Raw genomic sequence first — 24,714 nt, 5'->3', positions numbered from 1 at the left:
TCATCATTTCACTGCGACACATATCCAGGAAAGTCATTAACGCATGGCACACGCTCGCCTCGTCAAAAGGTCGACACGTGTTTCTATACACGTGTCTTGGAAACAAAGGAAGAACTCACTGAACCCATAAAAACCACGAACTACGTCCAGGCGTATGAACCCATAAAACCACGCTCGCAGCATAACTAGGGCAGCGCGAGTACCAAGAACAAAAGATGTGCACACGACACACTTCAACCCAAAACGTTTATAAAGCAACGCAGCAACCTCCACCTCTAGAGTTTAACTAGATCACATCTCCGAAGAAACCTCTTCGTACATACAATAACCATTGTACCAATTGAACAAAAATAAACGATCCTCTTTCAAACTACACAACACGTGTTTCGTTAGACCGGGATACGGTCAACATACCTTCCCTGTCTTACATATGTTTTTGAAAAAAATGTCCTGGTTTTGAATTTAGAAAAAATGAACATCTTATTTTTGAGATTACCTAAAATCTCCACGTTATAATATTTTTCGTATACCCCTTAGCCGGCTCTAGCGCGCCACGTTTGTATGCCTACTTTCCTGTTTATTATTTAGCTCTAAATTTGGCAAAACATTTGTTCGCAAAACCGGTCGATCGATCGGTTGTTATGACCGCTCGATAGTGAAGAGGCCGGCGTCTTCGCGGCGAGTGTCAGGCGAGTGCGGTCGTTGTTGTTGTATCCGATCGGAGAGTGAGAAGGAGAAGGAGAACGAGAACGGGAACGGGAACGGGATCGGGAGAGCGGGGAGATGTCCGGTCGAGATGGCGTTGGCGGGTCCGCGTTGGCGCCTCTGCCCCATCCCCCCCACCCCGCGCCCCCCACCAACAAGCGCAAGGAGATCTACAAGTACGCGCACTTGCACACATGTTTCTTCACAAATCATGTGTACCATCACTCACCCTGCTTGTATTTTTAGATACCTCGCCCCGTGGCCTCTGTATTCCATGAACTGGAGTGTGCGGCCTGACAAGCGGTTCCGGCTCGCCCTCGGAAGTTTCGTCGAGGAGTACAACAATAAAGTGATTCATTTCTTTGCCACTCGTCCGACACCCGCCTGTTCTAATCGACTTGTATTTCATGTCAACCCTTTTCACGTTCCAGGTTCAAATAGTGTCTCTAGATGAAGACACCAGCGAATTCAGTGCCAAGAGGTAAGTGGCGTGCACTGTTTAGTAAATGCGATACAACTCAATTCCAATCCCACTATCGGAAGGTTTGTTTCGTGGAAGTTCAAATAAAATATCCAATAACTAGCATATTGAGTAATATTTTGACTTTTCAATTCTCTCGGAAGATGTGGAAACTGTTTACAAATATTTGTTTTGTTGATATCCGACTCGAGCTTTGCATCACTGGATCAAAGTTTCATCTGCTCGTGAAGCTATATACCACTATCTGGTATATATTTCAATAGAGTTTTAATAATTTTGACTTAAAAAAAAAAAAAAAAAAATATATATATATATATATATATATACATATATACATATATATATATATATATATATATATATATATATATATATATATATATATATATATATATATATATATATATATATATATATATATATATATATATATATGCGAATTAACCGTCCATATTTGTATGAAAATATGATGTAATGATATATGTTATATCCTATTGTCTTCGAATTTGCAGCACATTCGATCATCCCTATCCCACCACAAAAATTATGTGGATACCTGACAGCAAAGGCATTCTACCTGATTTATTAGCAACTAGTGGTATGCGTAATTTGTTTATAATGATATGTCCATATGTTAGAATACATAGAAGGATGTTGTAACAGTTTAATGATTGTTCGTTTTAGGCGATTATTTGAGAGTTTGGCGTGCCGGTGAACCGGACACCAGATTAGAGTGCGTCCTGAATAATAATAAAAACTCTGATTTCTGCGCTCCGTTGACTTCCTTTGATTGGAACGAAGTCGACCCGAATTTGATCGGAACGTCCAGCATCGACACCACGTGCACAATTTGGGGACTAGAAACTGGACAGGTAATATGATTGCATGGGGTGATCATTCATACACAATCTTGAAAACAAAAATTAAATGAAAATGTTCTCTAGATACGTATGAAGAATCGGCATAGTAAAGCAGTAGCCTCTCTAGGGGTGGTTTCGCCTAAAAATTATTTTTTATTGATTACACTGTTCGACAAGAAAAATGTTTCAGAGACGAGATATGACTTTTCTTATAGATCTATGCCCAGTGACCACGAATCTGGTAATAAAAAGTGTTGATTGGCTCGAGATTCGGAAATATATGTGTTTTTTAAATCGCGCGATTTTTCTATATCTTGGTGTTGTTCGGTCGATGCATCAAAATTTGTTAATTTCCTGTTCAAAATGAATATTGGAATCTACAGTCGGGTATTTTATCTTTTATTTGTAGTACTTTTCAGCTTTCAAATCTCTCTAAGTAGTCGTCCAGTTCAAATCAAAAGTCAAAATTACGTATTTTCACTTGGGATTTTTTCCCACTGTTAATACCATATTATATTGAGTATTTTCTATTGAAACATATTTATTAGGATAGTGTTCTGGCCACACTATTTTTTGATTTCGTTTAAAAGGGTTAATTGGATGTGTGGTGAACTTTAAATCGGTAAAATTTCGAACAATAAGCTCTTACTAGTGTTTACTCGTATTTACACGAATCCGAATTGAATTAATAGAGATAATATATTAAATTGTCTTTATATGAGAATTAAATAAAATTCCACTTAGAAAAATCATATTTCGACTATTCTTGTGGATTAATAACAAAAATTCGTTTATTTTATCGAGGTAATCCAGTTATCAATAGAATTTTTGTTATGAATCCACAAGAATAGTCGAAATATGATTTTTCTAAGTGGAATTTTATTTAATTCTCATATAAAGGTAATTTAATATATTATCCCTATTAATTCAATTCAGATTCGTGTAAATACGAGTAAACACTAGTACGAGCTTTTTGCTCGCAATTTTACCGGTTTAAAGTTCACCACACATCCAATTAACCTTTTAAACGAAATCAAAAAATAGTGTGGCCAGAACACTATCCTAATAAATATGTTTCAATAGAAAATACTCAATATAATATGGTATTAACAGTGGCAAAAAATCCCAAGTGAAAATACGTAATTTTGACTTTTGATTTGAACTGGACGACTACTTAGAGAGATTTGAAAGCTGAAAAGTACTACAAATGAAAGATAAAATACCCGACTGTAGATTCCAATATTCATTTTGAACAGGAAATTAACAGATTTTGAGAAATCGACCGAACAACACCAAGATATAGAAAAATCGCGTGATTTAAAAAACACATATATCTCCGAATCTCGAGCCAATCAACACATTTTATTACCAGATTCGTGTTCACTGTGCATTGATCTATAAGAAAAGTCATATCTCGTCTCTGAAACATTTTAAAAGTCGTCATTTGTCGAACAGTGTTATTAATATTTTTTAACCCTTTAAATGCTGACCAACGCCAATCGGCGTTTTGCCAACAAGTCCATGGGCCTGAAAAACGTCGATAGGCGTAGTATTTTGAGCATATACAAAGTAAACAAGAATACTACCCGCTAAGCCTTTCCAAGTAGAATTGAAAAAAAAATGCATTGAACATGGGTCGTGTAATCCATGTCATTCATTTGTCAACGTTTATAAAGACTAGTTTACACTGGAATTTCTGAATTTAAAACCATAGCAAAATTTCTCGATGGAAATCCCTAACTGCTGAGTATTTAGACTGTGGCTTAGCATTTAGATTGTAAGCATTACATTTTAACAACAATGAAGATGGAACTAGTTTTGGAAAAATACATTAACACAATGGCGGCCGATGACTCATATTTGTATCATGTTGGGTGCACAACGCTTAGTGGCCGCTGGTACATATATGATTTACGACTGCGCGAACTATTTCAGTAAGCTGATATATAATATTTTTGTATCACGTTCGCGTCAATCGTTTGTGGCCGATGATCCAATTTTGTATCAAGGTTTCGTTTATGACGAAAACGTGATACAAATATGTATATATCAGTAGACTGAAAAATATATTCGCGCAGTCGTGAATCATATATGTATCAGCGGCCAGTAAGCGTTGTGCACCCAACATGATACAAATATGAGTCAGCGGCCGCCATAGTGTTAATTAATAGACTCTTGTTTATTTTATATTGTTATAAGGTATATCAGAGAGTCTCAACACATCTTTACAAAACTCGAAATCCTCGGCGGTAGTTATCTAGAGTTTGTTTGGATTAGCTACAATTTTATAACTGCTTTCTATAGGATTTCTAAATAATTCTAGTTGGAAATGTTGGCGAAATTTTCAATATGGCGAGCTTTCGACAGAAAAGATGTCAGCACTCAAAGGGTTAATTGTTATGGCTTAAGCTAAGTTCCCACGTTGTTTCTGGATTGCATCTCCGTCTGACTGAATCAGTTAACCTTCTTACCTTTAGGTACATACATACACTGATTTCTCAGGAATTTGAACAAAAGCTAATTATGGTTCATATTTTATGCTATATATATATATAGCTGCACCAGATGGATTTCGCGGTAGCTGTATATATACAGAAATTGCAATGAGGCGTGTAGCCTACAACGAATATGTCGAGTTAGCGTTTTTCAATTTGAACGATTTGTATAACCAATAAAAACCCATATTTTTTTGCATGTTCAACTAACGAACAGGTAAAGATCAAATATTTCGCGAGTGGCAGCTAACCAGTTACATTATTCAAAAGTTTTAGAAATTATGCTGAACAGAGGGATGAACAATGTTCAACAACATACTTAGCTCACTCAACTGACTTTCTGGCATAATTCTAAATATAATATATAGACTTCTGTGAAAAATACAAAATAAACAGATACTGTAATGTAGAGATTAGGTAATTGATGCTCGTGGACCACTGGTTTACCATCACTAATCGCGTGTTTGCGACAAAAAGGCCTCAACGTATGAATAAGCTTTATACAACAGCCAATAAGGTCTCGCAACAGTTCGACCAATGACCTATCTGTGCTGAGAGTACATGTTGTTTATAATAGCAGTTTTGTACTGTTCTTTATTCCGAGCTAGTTGGTCAACGGATCAACAGATTTCAAGATGTCAAAGCCTTTATTGCTGATATTCAGCGTGTCCTGATGACACATAGGCCTCCTCCAGACCTCTCTCTCCTGCCATCCTTGTCCATAAAGGGCCTGCAGCTTGCTTCATGTCATCTGACCATCTTTTCCTCTGTCTGCCTCTTATTCTTTATGCTTTATAGCATGGGGACCATTTGTCTTCCTTGTCTCTTATCGTGTGACCAGTCCATCTCCATTTTAATGTTTTGGTTTTTGTACTAACATCTTCAACTTTGGTAATTTTTCTAAGATCCACTGCTCTTTTCTTATGTTTTTTTAGTATACGGATCAACAAAAAAGCTTTTAATAAAATACCTCTACTACTACTCGCTGTCTTTCACTCTAGTCTCGAAAAGCCCTCTACAAAAACAATTATTTTACCCCTCTCTGTATTTTGCATTGATATATGTTCAATATTTCAGCTTAATATTTTTGAAATAACTGTTTCTAATACATAAATTTATATTTTCAGCTCCTCGGTAGAGTAAATCTAGTGACCGGTCATGTCAAAACACAACTCATAGCTCACGATAAGGTATAATTTACAATTGTAATACACATTTTAGTATAAAAATTCGATCAGAATGGAATTACTATAGTGTATTTGATGTTTTAGGAAGTGTACGACATAGCATTTTCACGTGCGGGCGGCGGACGTGATATGTTTGCATCCGTAGGTGCCGACGGTTCAGTGAGGATGTTCGATCTTCGACATTTAGAGCATTCGACAATTATATATGAGGTATATTTCATCGCAGCTTCGGTCCTAATGATACGAGGAAAACGATCCTAATTCTGTTAAAATTTTAGGATCCTGGCCATACTCCTCTATTACGACTCGCTTGGAATAAACAAGATCCAAACTACCTGGCCACCGTGGCCATGGACGCGTGCGAAGTCATCATACTCGACGTACGAGTCCCTTGCACGCCCGTTGCTCGCCTCAATAATCATAGGGCTTGTGTCAACGGTATAGCTTGGGCACCACACAGGTTACAAACAGTGATATAATAATGAGTGTTTATTGTTGTTGATATTGATCCTAATATTGAAATGTGAATTTTTTAGTTCGTGTCACATTTGCACGGCTGGTGATGATCATCAAGCGCTGATCTGGGATATACAGCAGATGCCGAGAGCCATAGAAGATCCAATCTTAGCGTACACGGCTGCCGAGGGAGAAGTGAATCAAATACAATGGGGTGCAACCCAACCCGACTGGATAGCAATATGTTATAATAAACATACCGAGATATTGAGAGTGTAATGAGTGTATATAGTTAACACGTACATTTATTTATACCCAAAAACTTTTGTACCGAGTCACCCTGTATTCATGAATTAGATGAATCTTTAGTAAACCCTTCATCCCTCATTTCTCAAGTTTCGAATCCCATAAGATCTGTGATTGCGTGTTTTCACTTGGTTTTGAGATTTGTTTTAAAATAAGAGTCATATTTTGTGAAATATCGTTTGCTTCAATGGAAAAGCGTATAGGTGGCAATTTTAATCATTTTAATATGATACTGTAATGATGAAGATTGAAAAAAATGTATTTATATTATTGTTTTATTATTGAGACTAAATAAATTATTCCTTTATGTGTACGTATTATATAATATTACAAACACCTTTGCTCGAGGGGGCTCGGAATCCACACCTTGGGATATATTTCTGACCTTCCACGTACCCGCGTGGAATCCACATATTTTGTCAGGATATTAATGTACCGATTGAAAACTTAGAATTTAAGGCTAAAAAAAAAAACCATTTAACTTCATTGTGTAGTTATGTCAATTGAATATAAATGAGAAAATAACAAAATTCATTATTTACGTGGGTGTAACTGAATGTTTTCCAAATTATGGTTTAAAAGTTAATGTACTTAAAAAAATGACTATATTCATAACAGGTGTTATTTTTTGCAGTTGGAAAAACCACCCCTACATGGCGTAAGTCGCCTGCGAAACCTACCCGTAATGAAAGTGTAAATAATATTAACAATGTCGATAAATTGACTGCATACTTTCTATCACAAAGAGAAAATATACATTTTATTTTATTCGAGTCTTTATTGTGTTTAAATATATTACAAAAATAGTGATTAAAAATTAAATTAAACATGATATAGAAAAAATACATGTGTTATTCGTGATGTGATAAAAATATAAGGTTTTTTATGCCATATGTATATTCTACATAATCAGTCAAATATAATGAGATTATGAATAGCCTTCCTGGTAAAGATAATCCTTTCCGTTTGGATTTAAACTATGAATACATTAAGTCAACACCAAGCTTTGACGTTCATTAACTAAAATACTAACATTAATACCTAACAAATTATTAGTCACGCACAATTTACATCTCAATTTGGGTTCTAATTGCCATTTTAAGAACCGCACATCAAGCAATCGTCTTTGTTTTCGAGTGAGCATGAAATCATTGCCATATTTTCATCAGTATCGACCTTCTTACTATTACCATTCGTGAACTTTTCTTTTGCTCTAGCTTTGTCGACTGTGAACTGGATGGCATTCGCCGCCGGTTTTGTCCTCAAATAGTACATTCCAGTTTTGAGTCCGATTTTCCAACCGTAAAAGTGAATGGAAGTAAGCTTTCCATAGTTTGGTTCAGCTACGTGGATGTTGAACGATTGGCTCTGATCAATAAATGCGCCCCTATCGGCTGCCATTTTAATAAGCACTTTATTAGAAATTTCCCAGACAGTTTTGTACAGCTCGCGTATATCTTTCGGGATGCAGTCTAAATTTTGAATGGAGCCATTGTTGGAGATGATCAAATTTTTCATGTCATCGTTCCATAGGTTGGCCTCACTCAGGTCACGAATCAAATGATGGTTGACGACCTGAAAGTCTCCGGATAACACTCTTCGTGTGTATATGTTGGAAGTGAAAGGTTCAAACGACTCATTGTTGCCTAGAATTTGAGCCGTGGAAGCGGTAGGCATCGGAGCTAACAATAAGGAGTTTCTTACTCCGTGTTTTGATATTTTTTCTTTCAGTTCTGACCAATTCCACAATTCCGTGGGTGTTTTATCCCACATTTCATACTGCAAGATACCTTGACTGACTGGACAGCCAGGGTAGGTTTCGTAAGTACCGAGAAGTTCAGCCAGCTCGCAGCTTGCTTCCAAAGCGCCGTAATAAATAGTCTCAAATATTTGTTGATTCAAAAGTTGGGCTTTTTCACTCTCGAAAGGCAAACGCATTAAAACGAAAGCATCAGCTAAACCTTGGATTCCAATACCTATAGGACGGTGACGTTTATTTGACTTTTCAGCCTCTGGAACTGGGTAAAAGTTGACTTCTATAATTTTATTGAGGTTTTTAGTAACTGTCTTTGCAACAGTTTTCAGTTTATTGAAATCATACGTCTTATCATCTTTCACGAACATGTTGACGGCAATGGATGCCAGATTACATACTGCTATCTCATCTTCGGATGTGTATTCTACAATTTCAGTACACAAATTGCTGCATTTAATAGTACCCAAATTCTTTTGATTACTTTTCCTATTACACGAGTCCTTATAGAGCATATACGGAGTGCCGGTTTCAACTTGGGATTCTATAATGGCGAACCATAAAGTTTGGGCATGAATCTTTCGTTTGAATCGCCCTTCGGCTTCGTATTTTGTGTATAATTTTTCAAAATCCTCCCCCCAGCAATCGTACAATCCAGGTGCATCGTGAGGACACATGAGACTCCACTCTTCGTTATTTTCAACTCGTTTCATAAATAAATCTGGAATCCATAGAGCGTAGAACAAGTCACGAGCTCTCACTTCTTCTTTGCCAGTATTCTTTTTCAAATCCAGGAAATCGAATATGTCAGCATGCCAAGGCTCGACGTAAATAGCGAATGCTCCGGGTCGTTTGTTCCCACCCTGATCAACGTATCTTGCAGTGTTGTTGTATACTCTTAACATCGGGACTAAACCGTTTGAGATTCCATTAGTACCAGCAATGTAGGTTCCTTTCGCTCTTATACAGTGTACGTGTAAACCAATACCTCCTGCTGATTTGGAAATCAGTGCACATTGCTTAAGAGTATCGTAGATACCTTCAATGCTATCATCTCGCATGCCGATCAAGAAACAGGAAGAAAGCTGAGGTCTTGGAGTAGCAGCAGAAAATAAAGTGGGACTGGCGTGAGTGAAATACTTTTCCGATAGCAAATTGTAGGTTTCGATAGCTTCGTCAATACTTTCACCGTGAATGCCAACAGCAACCCTCATCAACATATGCTGTGGTCTTTCAACCACTTTACCATTTATTTTAAGTAAATACGATCTCTCTAATGTTTTGAATCCAAAATAATTGTAATTGAAATCCCTGTCGTATATGATGGAAGAATCTAATCTTTCAGCATTTTCTATAATCACCTTATGGTGAAAATCTGATATCATCGGTGACTTCCTTTTCGTGTGAGGGCATTCAATGTTGTATAAATCACTCATCACCTCTGAAATTACGATTAATTAGTATGATCAGGTCAAGTTTTTCTACGGCAAATACAATATGTATTATAAGATCTGATTAAAAATTACCTGAAAACTGTTTTTTGGTTTCTTTGTGAAGATTGGAGATTGCCAAACGGGCTGCAAGTATTGCATAGTCTGCGTGATCGGTCGTCATCGTTGCCGCAGTCTCAGCAGCCAAATTATCTAATTCGACTGTAGTTACACCTGAATATATTCCACTGATGACTTTTAGAGTAATACGAACCTGGAAACATAACGTTAATAATAAATAAAAATACATACGATATAAATCCAGCTACAATACAACATAATAACAAAATTATTAAATAGTACTTAACAACTATATATTATCTAATGTCTAATGAGAGTAGCCAAAGTAATGAGGAAATCTAAAGAAAAATGGAGGTAGCTCATCAGCTCAAAAACACCACAAAATACTTCAATATGATCTCAGGAATGGATCATGCGACTAAATAAAGATTGTCAAATGTTACATTATGCGAAAATCATTCACGATGATGCAATAATGCGCCTTGTATTCTTTATGCATTTGATCCACTGTTCATTTTAGCAATAAACTGAAATATATATTTACCGGATCGACATAGTCCATGTCGAGACCATAGCACAGCTTTTGGATTCGGGAAGTAATTTTGTCAATATGTACTTCTTCTTTACGTCCACCTGTAAAATAATAGTAAACCATCAACAGTGAGTACAGTTTGATGCAAATATGACAAAAATCTTGAGCTTAAAAAAAATCAATTAAACCACAAGGAACAACAGTTGGATGAATTGTCTTTTTCTGTGCATTTTTCTTTTAATATGTAAAATCAATAAATGGAAACCAGCAGAATATATAATCACATTTATATAAATTTGTAACAATTTATTGCAATGATTTTGCACTATAAAAATAATTTTATATTTGTAGTGATTTGTATGAAGTTTTTGAATTTTTACTTTATTTTTTTATATAACAGACAATCTGCTGATTGCTTAACATTTACTTGAGATTCTATAGGTAAAGGCTAGTAAAGAACCAAATCAAAAACGATTTGAAATATACTGCAAACATGATGAGTAGCCCGCCGTTAGGCATCACCGATATATCATAAACACAATATTCTGAATATATATAAGTGTAGATTATTCAAATGAGGGCCATTATGGAAAATGGCTTTGAGAGAAATTTCCTCTTGAACAATGAGAATTGCTACTACTGCGCTGCTTTGAGGTTCTGTAAATGTGGCCACCTTAGAATCGAGGAAAGTGCCCCAATATCGACCAATATGCCTAATAGGTATAAAAATGAGGCATAAGGATATACACAGATATATACCTCGCTTGAGGACGAAGAGTTTAGTGGAACGCCCCACCATGGTGATCGCTGTCACTTTGCGGTGCAAGATGCAATGATAATCGTCTGATGTTGCGAATGTCGTCGCAATTCGCCAATGTAATGTGAGATTCTTTTTCGCCGATCTGCAGTGTAGATAAAGCCTTTATCCTCTTGGTATAGAACCACGCGAACACCTGTCGGACGCCACAATCTCCCGCCAACTTCAGTGTTATCACACTGAAATATTAAGTCTATAGCAATGGTAATCGCGGTTCGGTGATTACTGGTCACAAAGTCACTAAAATCTCTATAACGGAACATCTGGCAGCCGAAAAGTCCATCACACTAACGATAACTATCATATTAATGAGAACTTGAGTGCCAAATATTGTGTATTCGCGATTTTAATGGCAAGAATATTGTCTTTGTGACCACCACACTGTGATGAATAGTCCAATTACTGGTAATCGCTCTTTGTCCGCAGTTTTGATTATCCACAGTCAAAAAGAAACTGAAAACTTTAGGACGCGAGAAGGTGTGTTGACTAATGTCCCGGCCTATGGCATCTCGGTTGAATTTTTAAGAGGATCTATTATTGTACAATATACAAGTTTATTACAAGTATAGGGCGGATTGAGAGGTTTCGATCGTTTCCCGGCCTATGGAAACTCAGTTAGAGTTTTGAAGACGATCTTTATTGCTCAATTAATACAGATGTTAAAGATCTTTATTGCTCAATTAATACAATTAATATCGTTCTTCGGTTCGGTGATTACTAGTCAAATATGAACCGGTCACAGGACAACCGGTCGCTTTAAATCGGTCACACGTGATCACCCGTCACACTAAAACTGGTCATACCCTAAAATTGGTCACGAGAAAACTGGTCACACCCTAAAATCGGTCAACCTGTTTTCTCGTGACCAGTTTTAGTGTGACGGGTGATCACTTGTGACCGCTCTAGAGCAACCGGTTGTCCTGTGACTGGTTCACATATGACTAGTAGTCCGTTTACCATAAAGAGAGTTCGATTATAATTTTGATTATTTTTAATTATCCAAAGGGATAACCTTGATAATGTCAAGTATAATATTAATTCACGGGATTACTAGAATAAGCCAATTATTAGAATTATTAGAATAAGCTAGAATAGGATAATTACTGGACTCCAGAAAATCAATATTTTTTATATATAAATATTCTGTAATTGCACAAACTCACTACATGTAATATAACAAAATATCCGTTTATACCTACCTATGTAAAACTCAATGTAGATAGAAAAAATTCATCCACGTACAATGACAGCATGTCAATGTCATCTGTGCTTATCATCATTTTCAATTTTTGCATCATATTGTGACATTGCGCCGGCGAAGTTAGGTTAAGTGCCTGTGACATGTCAATGTCACGATGTGGATTGAATTGTGTTGCTTGCTATTGTTGTGTTGTGCCGGCGTTTTTGGAACACGTCAGATTTGCCAATCTTTACAACCTCTGCTAATATCAGCACATCTCTGTGGAAAAGACCTCTGCAAACCAAAACAAACTCCCATGTCAGGAAACCTTCATACTTTGCATGTCAATGTCAAACTAAACCCTTAATTGTGTATTTTTAGCATTCCAAGCATTAATATAATATGATCATGAAAAATTCAAATAAATGTTTATTATTTTAGTGATATTAGCAGTGGCGGCTCGTCAGAATTCCCAATGGGGGGCTGCAGAAATAAATCAGGCTGTAGTAGCTCGATGATCATACCGGTGATCAAATGTGAACAAAAATATCATGTATATTTACTATACTGGGTTTTTTGCAGTCCCGCAGCCCATATATGTAGACGAGCCGCCACTGGATATTAGTTATTTAATATCAATTGTTAGAAGTACTTATTTAATACGAATATTTTGCAGAACTGACACATATTATGATGTTTTTTAGTGAAGAATCAAAAAAAAAACTGGCTTTAAAACTCAAGAAAAATTTCTCAATTATGTAGAATAAAAATGATTTAAATATGATACGATTATTTTTCTAAAAAGGTGTTTAAAGATAATTGTATGTTCGAAGAACAAGCTATTTTTTGAAGAAAATTCATCGTTTGTATGCAAATAATAATAAATTATACAATATTTCATCTTACAGATTTTTCATTTCAAATTAAATCATTTTAAAATAATCGTATCATATCAAATGAAGGGTAAATTTAAAATGAAACTGGGTCAATTTGGAATGAAAACCCGTATAATCAATTACTTGTATTGATGTTTTCTGTTTCAATATAAATAATAATCATATTTAACATTTTACTTAATTATTAAAATTATCACATCTACGGTAGTATAAATATGCAGTATAAACTTTTATATATTATTCCTCTTAACCGTTTGCCCGCGGCCGTCTTCTATGGAAGCTTTGGGCGACAAGTCTGTAGCGCGGCTGTCTTCCATAGAATTTCTGAACTTTGCACGGGATTTTGAGCCTTATATGCGCCTATTTCAACTGTTTTAAGGTTCAAAATTGGTTGAATATATTACTGAGAGTTGAATGCCATCTATTCAATTTGCTTAAAATTCATATATGCCAGTCAAAATTAGTTTTTTGTGGAACAATACTGAAACCTCGTTTATGTGACGTCACGTCTGTTGAACAATGGCGACGATACGTCTCAATGTATGAAGAATGATTATTTGACAATTAAGCCAAAACTACGAGATATATTATGTATTTTATTGTTTAAAATAATACTTAATGTGTTAATTAACATATCTGGTTACTTGAGTAAATATTAAAATCTGTATTTAAGGTCTAAAACTCGATTGCCAAATTCGCGAAAAAGGTGCCGCGTACAGGGCTTGTTCGCTATATTTATTGCCATGGGCAAAGGGTTAAATAATTAAAATCATTCCATGTTTCAATCTCAATTTGAAATGAAAAACGCTCAATTTAGATTTGATGTTTTCTATTTCAATATAGATAATAATCATATTTAACATTTTACTTAATTATTAAAATTATCACATCTAGGATAGTATACATATAAACTTTCATTTATTATTCCTCTTAAATAATGAATATTATTCGATATGTTTCAGACCGGAAGCAACAGGAGTGATATCAGGATGCGTGTTCCTAATAATAAGTTTTTTATTCATACCCATCCAATTCGGAAACAATATATTGAATGCGGAAAATTTTCCACATAACGAGGTAACGTATTCAAATTCCGCAGCTCACACGATTAATTCAGTTACAAATTACGAACGAGCACTTAAATACATACCGTCAGCTTGTAGAGTTACTTGCGGCACTTTTGTCAATATGTTGTATGCTGCTGTTGGGGTTTGCAGACGACGTCTTGAACCTACGCTGGAGGCATAAATTACTTTTGCCGTCCGTAGCATCTTTACCATTGCTGGTAGTGTACTATGTCAACTTCAATTCGACCACAATAATAGTCCCTCTACCGTTGCGAGAATGGCTCGGACACGCAGTAAACATAGGTGAGCAATTACTCCCATACATGAATTTGAGTACATTTATAAAGAATAATATGGAAACAGACGATTAGTAGATTGAGAACGAAGACTTAAACATTCATCAACTTAGTAAGAGTAAACCACATCGATATTTTTGGAAATAATTTCACTTGGATGAAATCTACCATTTGTATATGTATGTATATTCAGAACGTTACCTGGCTAACATAATTATGCGACATGATTCATGTTTTGCTTTAGATTTTTCGGAATGGTTTGGTTTCAACACTGCGAAAAATTCCACGCAGGAAATATTTCTTCCTGTTCGAGTTAAGTGAACGTTCATTGACTTCTAAACATCCCAGATTTGAAAATACTATGGGGGCAAAAGAAATGATGCTGTGGTTTAGTGCACGACCATTTAATACTAGTGTTGTGCCCGATGAAATATAATCACATGGGCTATGGCATATTAAGCTATTAATTAAAAAAAAATTAAAAGCAATGTGTCAGTTCTGTGTTCGATCTGCATGCGGCCGTATTTTTCTCCAATACCTTTTAAATATATTTTATTTAATTGTTTAGTATGAAAAAAAATGGTAAAAATTACCTACCTACATATATATGTATATAATATCGCTATTCTGTGTTTGTCTGTGTATCTGAGATAACGCTCGGTGTACTATAATTAGAGGTAGGACCGGAAGCGTGCCGTTCATTGTTAATTGTTCGCTGTGCTTTGTTCAATTTTATGAAGAACCTTTTTTTTGCACCCTAGCTTTGTAAATAGACCCAAAACGCCCTGATTCCTGGAAAAAGCACGCTTCCTATCCGCCGTTTAACTATAATAGTCGCTTCAATTCGACATATGTACATATGTACGTCACAGTTAAGCCACTGCCAACAAAACTTATACCAAAATAACAACAGAAAAAAACTTCTGTAAATACATACTGTTTGCTACCAATGTTTCCTCTAGGCAAATAGACTGCGCTAAGTCTGAGCATTTACAGCCATTTATTTAATTAATTAATTTTTCTATCGGTGTTTTATATTGTTTACATGTAGGCAGTTTTTACCATTTTTTCATATTAAACAATTAAATATATTTGAAAAAAATTCGACCCCATGCCGATCGAACACAGAACCGAAACCTTTCTTTTAATTTTTTTTTTTTTAATAACTTATATGCCAACACCCATGCGATTATATTTCATCGGGTACAACAGTAGTGTATATTCATAAACTTATTAACATAAGTAAGAGCAACTGACCCAATGCTTAGTTAGCCTTACTAGTAAACAATATAAATCAACAATAGAAACATTAATTAATTTTCAATAGATGGCGCTAAATGCTCAGAGACTTATTTCCAGAGATAGATAGACGCATGAGGCTGCTTTTCCAGGAAAGAAGGCAAACTACAAAGCGAGAGAGCAAAAAAAAGGTTCACAATAGAAATGGACAATAGGGCACCCTCACGCGTCTATCTCTGCTTATTTCCATAGAGGAAACAGTATCTATAGAACGTTTTGTTGGCAATGTTTTTAAATAAGTCGAATAAAAACGACTATTATAGTACAGACAAACAGAATAGCGCTATTATATATATGATGACGGTCAAGGAAGGAAGTAAAGTGGTAGCCACCAACATGGTCAAATTGGTCCCAACTCGCAAGATGGCGACCCAAATTCGATCATGTTGTAGAGCCCCTACAGTATTGAAGTAGAAATTCAATGAGAAATAAGTGATGCTATTTACAAAAAATCGACTGTGATGTTTGATTTTATTAAGTTGGTGAATTCTTACCGTTCATTTTCAAGATACTGATCGTCTAATTGATTCCGCTCTGCCCTGCACATATATAATATGACGAATCTTCACTTCTAGGTTTTCTGTATTACGTCTATATGGGTATGCTGGGTGTATTTTGCACCAATGCCATTAACATATTGGCTGGAATAAACGGACTAGAAATTGGGCAATCTTTAATCATTGGTTTCTCAATTTTAATATTCAATATTGTAGAGCTCTATCGGGAAACACAGCAGACTCATCTATTTTCAATGTACATAATACTACCTTACTTAGCGACGACTCTGGGCTTATTCCAACAAAATTGGTAAGTTTTAATTGTCTGTCACAATAATTTGAATACATCAAAACAAGGATAAAATGACGTTTTATTGATTGCAGGTATCCTGCAGAAATTTTTGTAGGCGACACATTCTGCTACGTGTCCGGAATGACTTTTGCAGTAGTCGGTATATTAGGTCACTTTAGTAAAACAGTTTTACTCTTTTTTATTCCTCAGATATTTAACTTTTTATATTCTTTACCACAATTATTTCACATTGTGCCATGTCCTAGGCATAGAATGCCTAAATACAATAGTAGTTCTGACAAATTGATCGCTAGTACGTGCAAAGTGCCAAAAGAAGAGTTAGGAAAGTTGGGGCTTTCAATTATATACGTTTTGAAATCTTTAAAACTGGTTGAATACGATTACAGAGAGGACGTTATAACTATGAATAATTTCACTTTAATAAATCTAGTGTTGATTTACAGAGGTCCGACCCATGAAAAAACTTTGACTTTAACTTTACTTTACATCCAGATTTTATGTTCTGTCATTGCTTTTACCATCAGGTATCCTTTAGCATCATATTTTTACAACACTTCGTCAGTAATGTAACTGCACTTGTGTACCAATTGATGATTGAAAATTTACCAAAGTTTTAGAAATTTTAAAAATGTTTCCTATTTAGTTATCTTACCTTTTTTTTCATGTACAGACTGTATATATCTCAATAAGCAGACATGTTGTGCTCATATAGTCTTAAATTTGTAAAAAAAAAAAGTATATGAATTTGTTTGTTTGAGCATGTTTATGGCAAATGAAAATAATTTGTGATAATTATTATGTGTAAGAAGGTTGTTAGATGACAAATTTATTGTATGTATAATATATTCATGGGCACAATTATTTAAAGTAAATAAACTTTTTAATATTTTTTGTTTAAATATAATTAATAAATAATATTTTAGCCATTTAATTATAATTTTCACTTACATCTTATTATACTTGTAAGCGTGGAAGTATCATTTTAACATTTGCTGCACAATTATTTATAATTCAAATATGTGAGTACAAAATACTGTCAAAATTAAATTCCTTCAATTAAAAAATATTCATCGACCTATTCAAATAAAACTATGAAGAACACTCAGTTTGTCACTTCTGAATTATAATTAATTTTATAAATCAAAAAGATGAAAACGATAAATGTAAAATAATGCTTATTATTCTTTACCAACTAAAATAAAAAAAAACCTTATTATGGAAATGCAAGTTCACGACGAAACCCCGAATAATATTTGCAGTACAATCTGACGATACAGACCAACTTTTGTGACTACAATTTACCTGCACGACTATCAGAAAAATTACTCGAGTGTATTGTCAGATTGTACGTCGAGCGAAAATAAAGCACGTGCCAATTAAAATAAATAACATTCCATCAGAGACACACTCAACAACACAAACAGAATCAGCAAAGAGTAAAAAGGAGAGACAAAAATTGAACGCTTTTTAAATGCAAAACATGTAGTTCAATCAATTAGATTCACAGAAACTTTCAAAACTGAGAGTGCTCGAGAGGAAATTCGCAATCTACTAATAAATATATTGTTCAATACTAAATTCGATGTTGATATGTTTTGGGAACTTTATTAATATCGTGAAAATGTTCAAAAAATTGCGCGCAAGTCAACTATTTTATAATGGGATGCGATAATGAAACTCAGTACATAAATCCAAAACAACGTAATACTCATAAATTCGTATAAAAAAAATCACAGAAAAAGACAAGGAATGTATCAAATATGCATTAGAAAATTTAATGAAAATTCTTACGTATGAACAGACATACATACATACATACACCCTTACACATACAGAATAAAACGCTGATACAGTGTTAATAATGAAATAACGATATAATATGAATACGTACAAACTTCAATTAACGCAATCTATGTATAAAAAAAAAATCGAAAATAATGCAGGATAACTCGAATACTGTAGATAAATTTATATTCTAAAAAAAGAAGTAAATAAAAAAAAAGACTGCCAATAAAATGACAAGTTATATATAAATAATAAAAACAAGAAATAATTTTCAAGTAGTATACATAAGAGTAAAAATTGAAACCACAACATCAGACTTTTCGGGTATTTAATTAAACCAGTCAATCATAATCATAAGCATAGATACTAAGTCTCCAGTCAATATCATACATACTTGAGTCAAATTATAAAAATTATAGTTACGATCTAGTTTTTTTATTACGTAAACTGTTATACGTATATATGTATATATTGAGGGTCAATTACTTAATAATAAATGAAAATATAAACCAAAATCAAAAAAAAATATTGTAAATTGATCCAAAATGAGAGAACAACGAAAATTACTCACAAGACAACAAATATATATATACGGTGTGAATATTTTGGCTTGAATATTATAAACTTGTGGAAAACATGACAAAACTAAACTATATAACTATTAACTAGACAGAATAGTTAAAGAAAAGTTGATTAAAAAAAATGTGCACACCCGCCGCGTAACAATATTTCCATACGAGGGTGCGCCACACGTTGCGTATGTGCATACATACAAATGTGTATAATTACTATTATGAATGATTTTAATGTAAGAATAATATGTTTTAAGGTACAAGCACTATTATTGCAGAACGGGCAATATTTAGGATTATATAATAATATAATAAATTTAAATAGTCATGATTCAGAGACATGTGTGAATACTAAATGTCAACACAAAATAAATATTTACGATTGTGTCCAAAGCGCACATTTCAATTTCATACAAAAACTGACAAGCCGACAGATTAATAGGAAAGCAAGCGACCGTCGCCTGCAGGAATTTTCACTATGCCTTAACATATAAGTAGCAGTAAACGACGTTCAGATCACGAGTGCTTCCCTACGATGACACCGGGACGAGACTGCGGATGGTGGAAGTGAAGATAGTCGTTCATGTCGACTCGCAGCCGCCGTTGGTCGGGTTTGTTGGTGAGCGCTAAAGGTAGTTCTTGTTCGCGTCCCGGTTGCTCCTCGGCGAACATGTGGTCACCCTCGAGATGGCGGATCGCCTCCACGATGGTCTCCAGGTTCTGTCGGGAGGTGCTCGCCAAGAAGAGCCGCGAGGGCTCTCCCGGGGACACCGTTCCCGGTCCGGGTAATACTTCCACTTCTACTTTGGGCTCGGCTTTGATCGCCGCCTCTAATAACGGGCTCTGGATGATGGGCGACGACGAGCGCTGCTCCTCCTCCTCCTCCTCCTCGACGATGGCCATGTCGACGGGGCTGACGGGTCGCGAACACGCGTCCGACTCGGCGACTGTGTGATGTTCGGCGACCGCGTCTATGGAGACGAGTTGCATTTCGTCCGCGTCGTTTATTCTATTGTCGAGGGACTCGTCGGGCACCAGCGCCACCGACACCATGTCTCTCAGCACGTCGCTCTGTTCGATCACTTCGGTGTTTTCGTACTGCAGCGTGATCTGGTGCGGCAGGTCTCCGATACTCTCGGGATACATGTGAGATTCGAGCGATTGCATCTGATCCTCTAGCGCCATTCGCATCTGTCTCTCTCTCTCCAGTTTCAACTGGAGATCGGCGAGTTCAGAGTTCGGGGAGATGTTGGCGGTGTTGGGGAGACTCGTGACCGATACGATGGTTATCGGGTCCGGAGACACGCTCCCCGCGACGTCGTCGGAGGTTTCAGACAGGACTGCGCAATCGGCGAGCATTACTTTTTCTTTCCGTTTCTTCAAAGGAATTTCACCGCCTTCGTGTTGACTTAGCAATCGCTTGAGTTGACAATTTTGAGAGAGTAATTGCGTTTTTTCCTGTTCTAATATGTATATATATTCGGCGGTCTGTTGTAGTATTGCAGCCTAGATGAGAAAAAAAAAAATAGATTTGTAATGTCCTGCATATATTATTGAAAAGTTCAAATGATGAAAAATTTAGATTCGTTCGACTCACCTTGCTCAATTTTTCACCTTCGTGTCGAGGGAGCAACGTACGTAAAGATTGAAAACCAGCATTGATGCTTTGCATACGTCGTCGCTCGTTGCTGTTGGCTATCTCTCGTCGTATACGCTTCTCAGTCTCCATTGTGTGACGATTTTTATTCCGAGCCTATAATAGAAAACAAAATCTTATTATAATTTGTAAACAGCAACGATATATTATTCACATAATCTGATTGGGATTTAAAAGAACCGTAGGATTTTACAAAAGTTTAAAGTATCTAAGAGAAATCTCTATGAATGAATTTATAACCATAGCAAAATGTCCTGAAGGAAATCCTAACTACCGAGTATTTTAGATTGAGCATTCACTACATTTTAACAACGATGAAGAAGATGAAATATCTATACATTCATTAATAGACTTCTTTTGTTTATTTTACATTGTTGCAAGATATATTAGAGAGTCTAAACACATCTTTACAAAACTCGAAATTCTCGGTGGTAGTTATCTAGAGTTTGTTTGAATTAGCTATAATTTTTATACCTGCTTTCTATTAGATTTCTAAATAACTTAAGTTGGAAATGTTGACGAAATTTTCAGCGTGGCGGGCTTTCAACATAAAATACGCCAGCAATCAAAGGGTTAAATAGACTCATAAAATGAAAATCTTTAACACAACATTATTTGACTAAAGGTTATCATTACAGTTGTCCCGATTGATGAGGCGGGAGCAAAACTGGAAGTCCACTTTCCAATATAACCGAAATTCCTGCAGGTGAATTAGCCGAATTAAAAAAAAAGACGTCAGCACACAAAACGTTAAAGATTAGCACGGGATCGAGCCCGATTCCTTTTCGGTGCTGAACATAAACGTGCATGCGCCAAAAGGGAGACCAGTTTAAAGCGTGAGGGCGGATCTATGTATTATACATCTATGGTTGGATCACTTCCGATTCAGCAGCGAGTGAAGACTACAGTCTAAGCCCGCTTTAAAGGTCAAGGAATTTGACCCTTAAAGTCCTCAACATGAGGCCACCATTCCCCCAACGAATACAGTCTAATGCTGCGTACGGACCAAACCAACGACGATTTTGATCCAACGTTTTAACCAGTAGGATAAAACCAGTAGCGTACAAAATATCGAAATAAAAATTAAATTTAAAAATTGAAATCAAATATCAAAATTAAAAATATTATTATTATATTAAAATTAAATTCAAATATCAAAATAAAATTTTAATCAATATATTAAATTTAAAATAAAATATTGAAAGTTAAAACAGAACATGCCCAATTTAAATAAATTTTCGAGATTGACCTAAAATTAGATCATCCTCGACTTTTGTTTGTCGAAGATGTTTTGACTTACGTAGATACGCACTAAGATCGAAAAAAAAAAATCAATGAATTATTATTTTTACTTCCCCGTAATGCGCAATTACTGAGAATATATCATGTGTTAGTATGGGTGACCGAGTGATGGTCCCAACCCGACACGTTGTCGGTTTATCAAACGAAATTTTTTTAGTCTTCAATTGTTTCTCTCGTCGAAATAAATCAATTAATTAAATCATTTCAGAGGTAAATTTTATCGGATAATGTCTTCAATTGTTTCTCTCATCGAAATAAATCAAATAATTAAACCCATCTCAGAGGTAAAATTTATCGGATAATGTGTGATTATTAATTTTATTTCGACGAAAGAAAAAAAAAATTCACCGACATTATTTTTGTTAAATATTTCATTCGATGGCGAAACAGTAGTGTATCGTGACGACTTATAAGAAACAATAACAAGGTTTTTTTCACTCGTAATTATAATATTTCTCTGGTTGTAATGCGTTTCGTCGTAATTCAAAACATTTTTGCAATTCAAAACATCAACGATGATCTAATTTTAGCTCAATCTCGCTCGTTAGCTTAATTTTGATATTTAATTTCAATTTTTTTATTTCGATATTTTGTACGCTACTGGTTTTAAAAGTTGGCCCAAAATCGTCGTTGGTTAAATATTTCCGAAGGGGGAAACACAGTAGTGTATCGTGACGACTTATAAGAAACAATAACAAGGTTTTTTTCACTCGTAATTATAATATTTCTCTGGTTGTAATGCGTTTCGTCGTAATTCAAAACATTGTTGTAATTCAAAACATCAACGATGATCTAATTTAAGCTCAATCTCGCTCGTTAGCTTAATTTTGATATTTTATTTCGATATTTTGTACGCTACTGGTTTTAAAAGTTGGCCCAAAATCGTCGTTGGTTTGGTGCGTACGGACCATAAGAGACCCTTTCGTCGGAGAATATCGCACAAGAACAACTGCACATCCTATTCTAATAAAAAAAAACAAAAAAAAAAAAAACAACACTGTACATAACCAAGTACAAAATAAACAACAACTTCCTATGTAGTGAAGATTACATAGGAAGTGTCTTCGATAGTAGACTTTGACTTTCCGTTCATTGAAAAGTCGTATGCCGAATTCGGCGATTCATAAATGGAAACTGCCGACTCTTGCAGTGGACGAAGATCAGACGGTGGACGATGAACGGCGATCATAGTGTCGAATGAGGGAAGGCGTTAGTTGGAAAGTGACAGACATGACAGGTGCCAAAAGAAAAAATGTATACAAAGCCTAAAATGCGAGTGGCTTACGCGGGTAACGGCTGCAGGTGAAGAGGCGGTGGGCTGCTGGCGAGGCTTCGGCCATGTGAGACGAGACGAGGAGATGGAGATGAGATGAGAGAAGATGAGATGAGAGGTGCAAAGAGTGGTGCGAGTGATGGCCGGTGGGTGGCGGGTGGTGGGCGGTGGGCGGGAATCGCGCGAACATTTGGCGGCAAAAGTGTCACATGGCGAGGCGAGGCGAGGCGAGCGGGGCGGGGCGGCGGCTGTCGACCGGCGGGACGGCCGCGGCTGGCGGGGCAGAGCTTTGAGCGGGGGCGAAGGCGAGGGGCGGCGGCCGGGGGTGAGCGGGGCGGGTGAGGAGCGGGGGGGCGAGGGCGCAGGCGGCGCGCGTATAATGGCGGCGCATAAAGGCGGCGCAGTGGGGCGGGCGGACGCAGCGCGCCAAAACGGTGGACGGGCGGCAAAGGCTCACCTGAAGGGCGGCGGGGCGGGGCGGGGCGCGCAGACGAGGGCGGCCGAGAGGGCGGGGGCGGCGAGGGCGGTGGGCAGGCGGCGGGGCGGCGAGCGGCTCCTGGGCGTCAGCGGCGTGCGCGGCGCTGTCGGCGCTGTCGGCGGACCCACGCCATCTCGCGCGACCATAGACAGCGACCGCTCCCCGCACGACCACCGCGCCGCTCCTCGCAACATTGCGGACGATCCGCTTCTCCGAAAATCCAAAACTACACCCTGAATCACCTCAAGCTCTATCCCGGCAAATTCCATACGCCGATTTTTCAAATCGATTAAAATTTCAAACAAATGACGTCACCGGTGGTCGTTTCAAAACGGCGTCGCAATTGCGTCTCGGCCTTGCGCTAACCGCGCATTATAAAAACGGATATGAATTTCGGGCTCGGTGATTACTTGACAAATGTGAACCGGTCGCTCTAGATCGGTCACACGTGATCACCCGTCACACTAAAACTGGTCACACCATAAAACTGGTCACACCCTAAAATCTGTCAACCAGTTTTCTCGTGACCGATTTTAGGGTGTGACTAGTTCACATATGACTTTTACCGAATTTCGTTCTAACCATTACGATAAAACCAAAAACGATAAAAATTAAAAACTTCATATATAATTTTAAATAAACGGACATTAGTTGCCACAAAAATCGCAAATACGGAATATCTGGCACTCGAATTCTCATTATTACAATATTTCACGTGAATTGATGAAGTTTTTGGGTGCCAAATGTCCCGTGATCGAGATTTTAGCGACATGCGCAAGATCATGTTTTGCGGAATAATCACCAAACCACCGTTTTATCATCAAAAGAAATTCACTATGTTGTTTCATAGAAATAAACGAACGCTTTTACGACTACATATTCAAGATTATTTTAATTTATAGGACAGTGCTATACATATCTTTAACAAAAAAAACACGTTAAAAAGATTCAGTCCCCCAGCTGTTCGACTAAACTAGTGTTTTTATGACGATCCTC

At 36.5% G+C, this 24,714-nt stretch overlaps 4 protein-coding genes across 5 annotated transcripts; 2 read left to right on the top strand and 2 right to left on the bottom strand.

Moving 5' to 3' along the window:
* Window positions 1-634: 634 nt before the first annotated feature.
* On the top strand, window positions 635-7,491 carry wap (DDB1 and CUL4 associated factor wap). 2 transcript variants are annotated; one of them, XM_077430944.1, is made up of 10 exons: window positions 635-881; window positions 952-1,054; window positions 1,137-1,186; window positions 1,699-1,784; window positions 1,871-2,058; window positions 5,669-5,731; window positions 5,813-5,938; window positions 6,007-6,188; window positions 6,265-6,459; window positions 7,125-7,491. In XM_077430944.1, the coding sequence occupies exons 1-10, from the start codon at window positions 784-786 to the stop codon at window positions 7,150-7,152; spliced, it is 1,119 nt and encodes a 372-aa protein (XP_077287070.1). In that variant the 5' UTR covers window positions 635-783; the 3' UTR covers window positions 7,153-7,491. The 2 variants fall into 2 exon arrangements, with proteins under 2 accessions (XP_077287070.1, XP_077287071.1); XM_077430945.1 differs by lacking the exon at window positions 7,125-7,491 and having other exon boundaries at window positions 642-881; window positions 6,265-6,802.
* RnrL (Ribonucleoside diphosphate reductase large subunit) lies at window positions 7,261-11,402 on the bottom strand. The gene is made up of 4 exons (XM_077430940.1): window positions 11,046-11,402; window positions 10,299-10,387; window positions 9,770-9,947; window positions 7,261-9,684 (listed from the first exon to the last, which is right to left on the bottom strand). The coding sequence occupies exons 1-4, from the start codon at window positions 11,083-11,085 to the stop codon at window positions 7,589-7,591; spliced, it is 2,403 nt and encodes an 800-aa protein (XP_077287066.1). The 5' UTR covers window positions 11,086-11,402; the 3' UTR covers window positions 7,261-7,588.
* A 590-nt stretch (window positions 11,403-11,992) lies between these two features.
* Alg7 (Alg7 dolichyl-phosphate N-acetylglucosaminephosphotransferase) lies at window positions 11,993-17,745 on the top strand. The gene is made up of 5 exons (XM_077430942.1): window positions 11,993-12,601; window positions 14,142-14,256; window positions 14,336-14,549; window positions 16,417-16,648; window positions 16,723-17,745. The coding sequence occupies exons 1-5, from the start codon at window positions 12,459-12,461 to the stop codon at window positions 17,219-17,221; spliced, it is 1,203 nt and encodes a 400-aa protein (XP_077287068.1). The 5' UTR covers window positions 11,993-12,458; the 3' UTR covers window positions 17,222-17,745.
* On the bottom strand, window positions 17,548-23,850 carry crp (transcription factor cropped). Its single transcript, XM_077430943.1, has 3 exons — window positions 23,698-23,850; window positions 20,606-20,761; window positions 17,548-20,514 (listed from the first exon to the last, which is right to left on the bottom strand). Exons 2-3 carry the CDS (start codon window positions 20,735-20,737, stop codon window positions 19,525-19,527), a joined length of 1,122 nt encoding a protein of 373 aa, XP_077287069.1. The 5' UTR covers window positions 20,738-20,761; window positions 23,698-23,850; the 3' UTR covers window positions 17,548-19,524.
* Between the last annotated feature and the right edge of the window lie 864 nt (window positions 23,851-24,714).

Source organism: Arctopsyche grandis, chromosome 5 (assembly GCF_051622035.1).
Source record: "Arctopsyche grandis isolate Sample6627 chromosome 5, ASM5162203v2, whole genome shotgun sequence".
NCBI lineage: Eukaryota > Metazoa > Arthropoda > Insecta > Trichoptera > Hydropsychidae > Arctopsyche > Arctopsyche grandis.
Note: the sequence above shows the minus strand (reverse complement) of the source record. Positions and strands in the feature narration are given on the sequence as shown.

Coding starts and splice junctions, on each gene's coding strand:
- wap (XM_077430944.1), top strand. CDS start 784: ATGTCCGGTCGAGATGGCGTTGGCGGGTCCGCGTTGGCGCCTCTGCCC. Junction 882..951: donor AAGCGCAAGGAGATCTACAA/GTACGCGCACTT, acceptor TTGTATTTTTAG/ATACCTCGCCCCGTGGCCTC. Junction 1,055..1,136: donor TCGAGGAGTACAACAATAAA/GTGATTCATTTC, acceptor TTCACGTTCCAG/GTTCAAATAGTGTCTCTAGA.
- RnrL (XM_077430940.1), bottom strand. CDS start 11,085: ATGGTGGGGCGTTCCACTAAACTCTTCGTCCTCAAGCGAG. Junction 9,948..10,298: donor ACATGGACTATGTCGATCCG/GTAAATATATAT, acceptor TTATGTTTCCAG/GTTCGTATTACTCTAAAAGT. Junction 9,685..9,769: donor AACCAAAAAACAGTTTTCAG/GTAATTTTTAAT, acceptor TCGTAATTTCAG/AGGTGATGAGTGATTTATAC.
- Alg7 (XM_077430942.1), top strand. CDS start 12,459: ATGTGGATTGAATTGTGTTGCTTGCTATTGTTGTGTTGTGCCGGCGTT. Junction 14,257..14,335: donor AAAATTTTCCACATAACGAG/GTAACGTATTCA, acceptor ACATACCGTCAG/CTTGTAGAGTTACTTGCGGC. Junction 16,649..16,722: donor GGCTTATTCCAACAAAATTG/GTAAGTTTTAAT, acceptor TATTGATTGCAG/GTATCCTGCAGAAATTTTTG.
- crp (XM_077430943.1), bottom strand. CDS start 20,737: ATGGAGACTGAGAAGCGTATACGACGAGAGATAGCCAACAGCAACGAG. Junction 20,515..20,605: donor AAGGTGAAAAATTGAGCAAG/GTGAGTCGAACG, acceptor TTTCTCATCTAG/GCTGCAATACTACAACAGAC.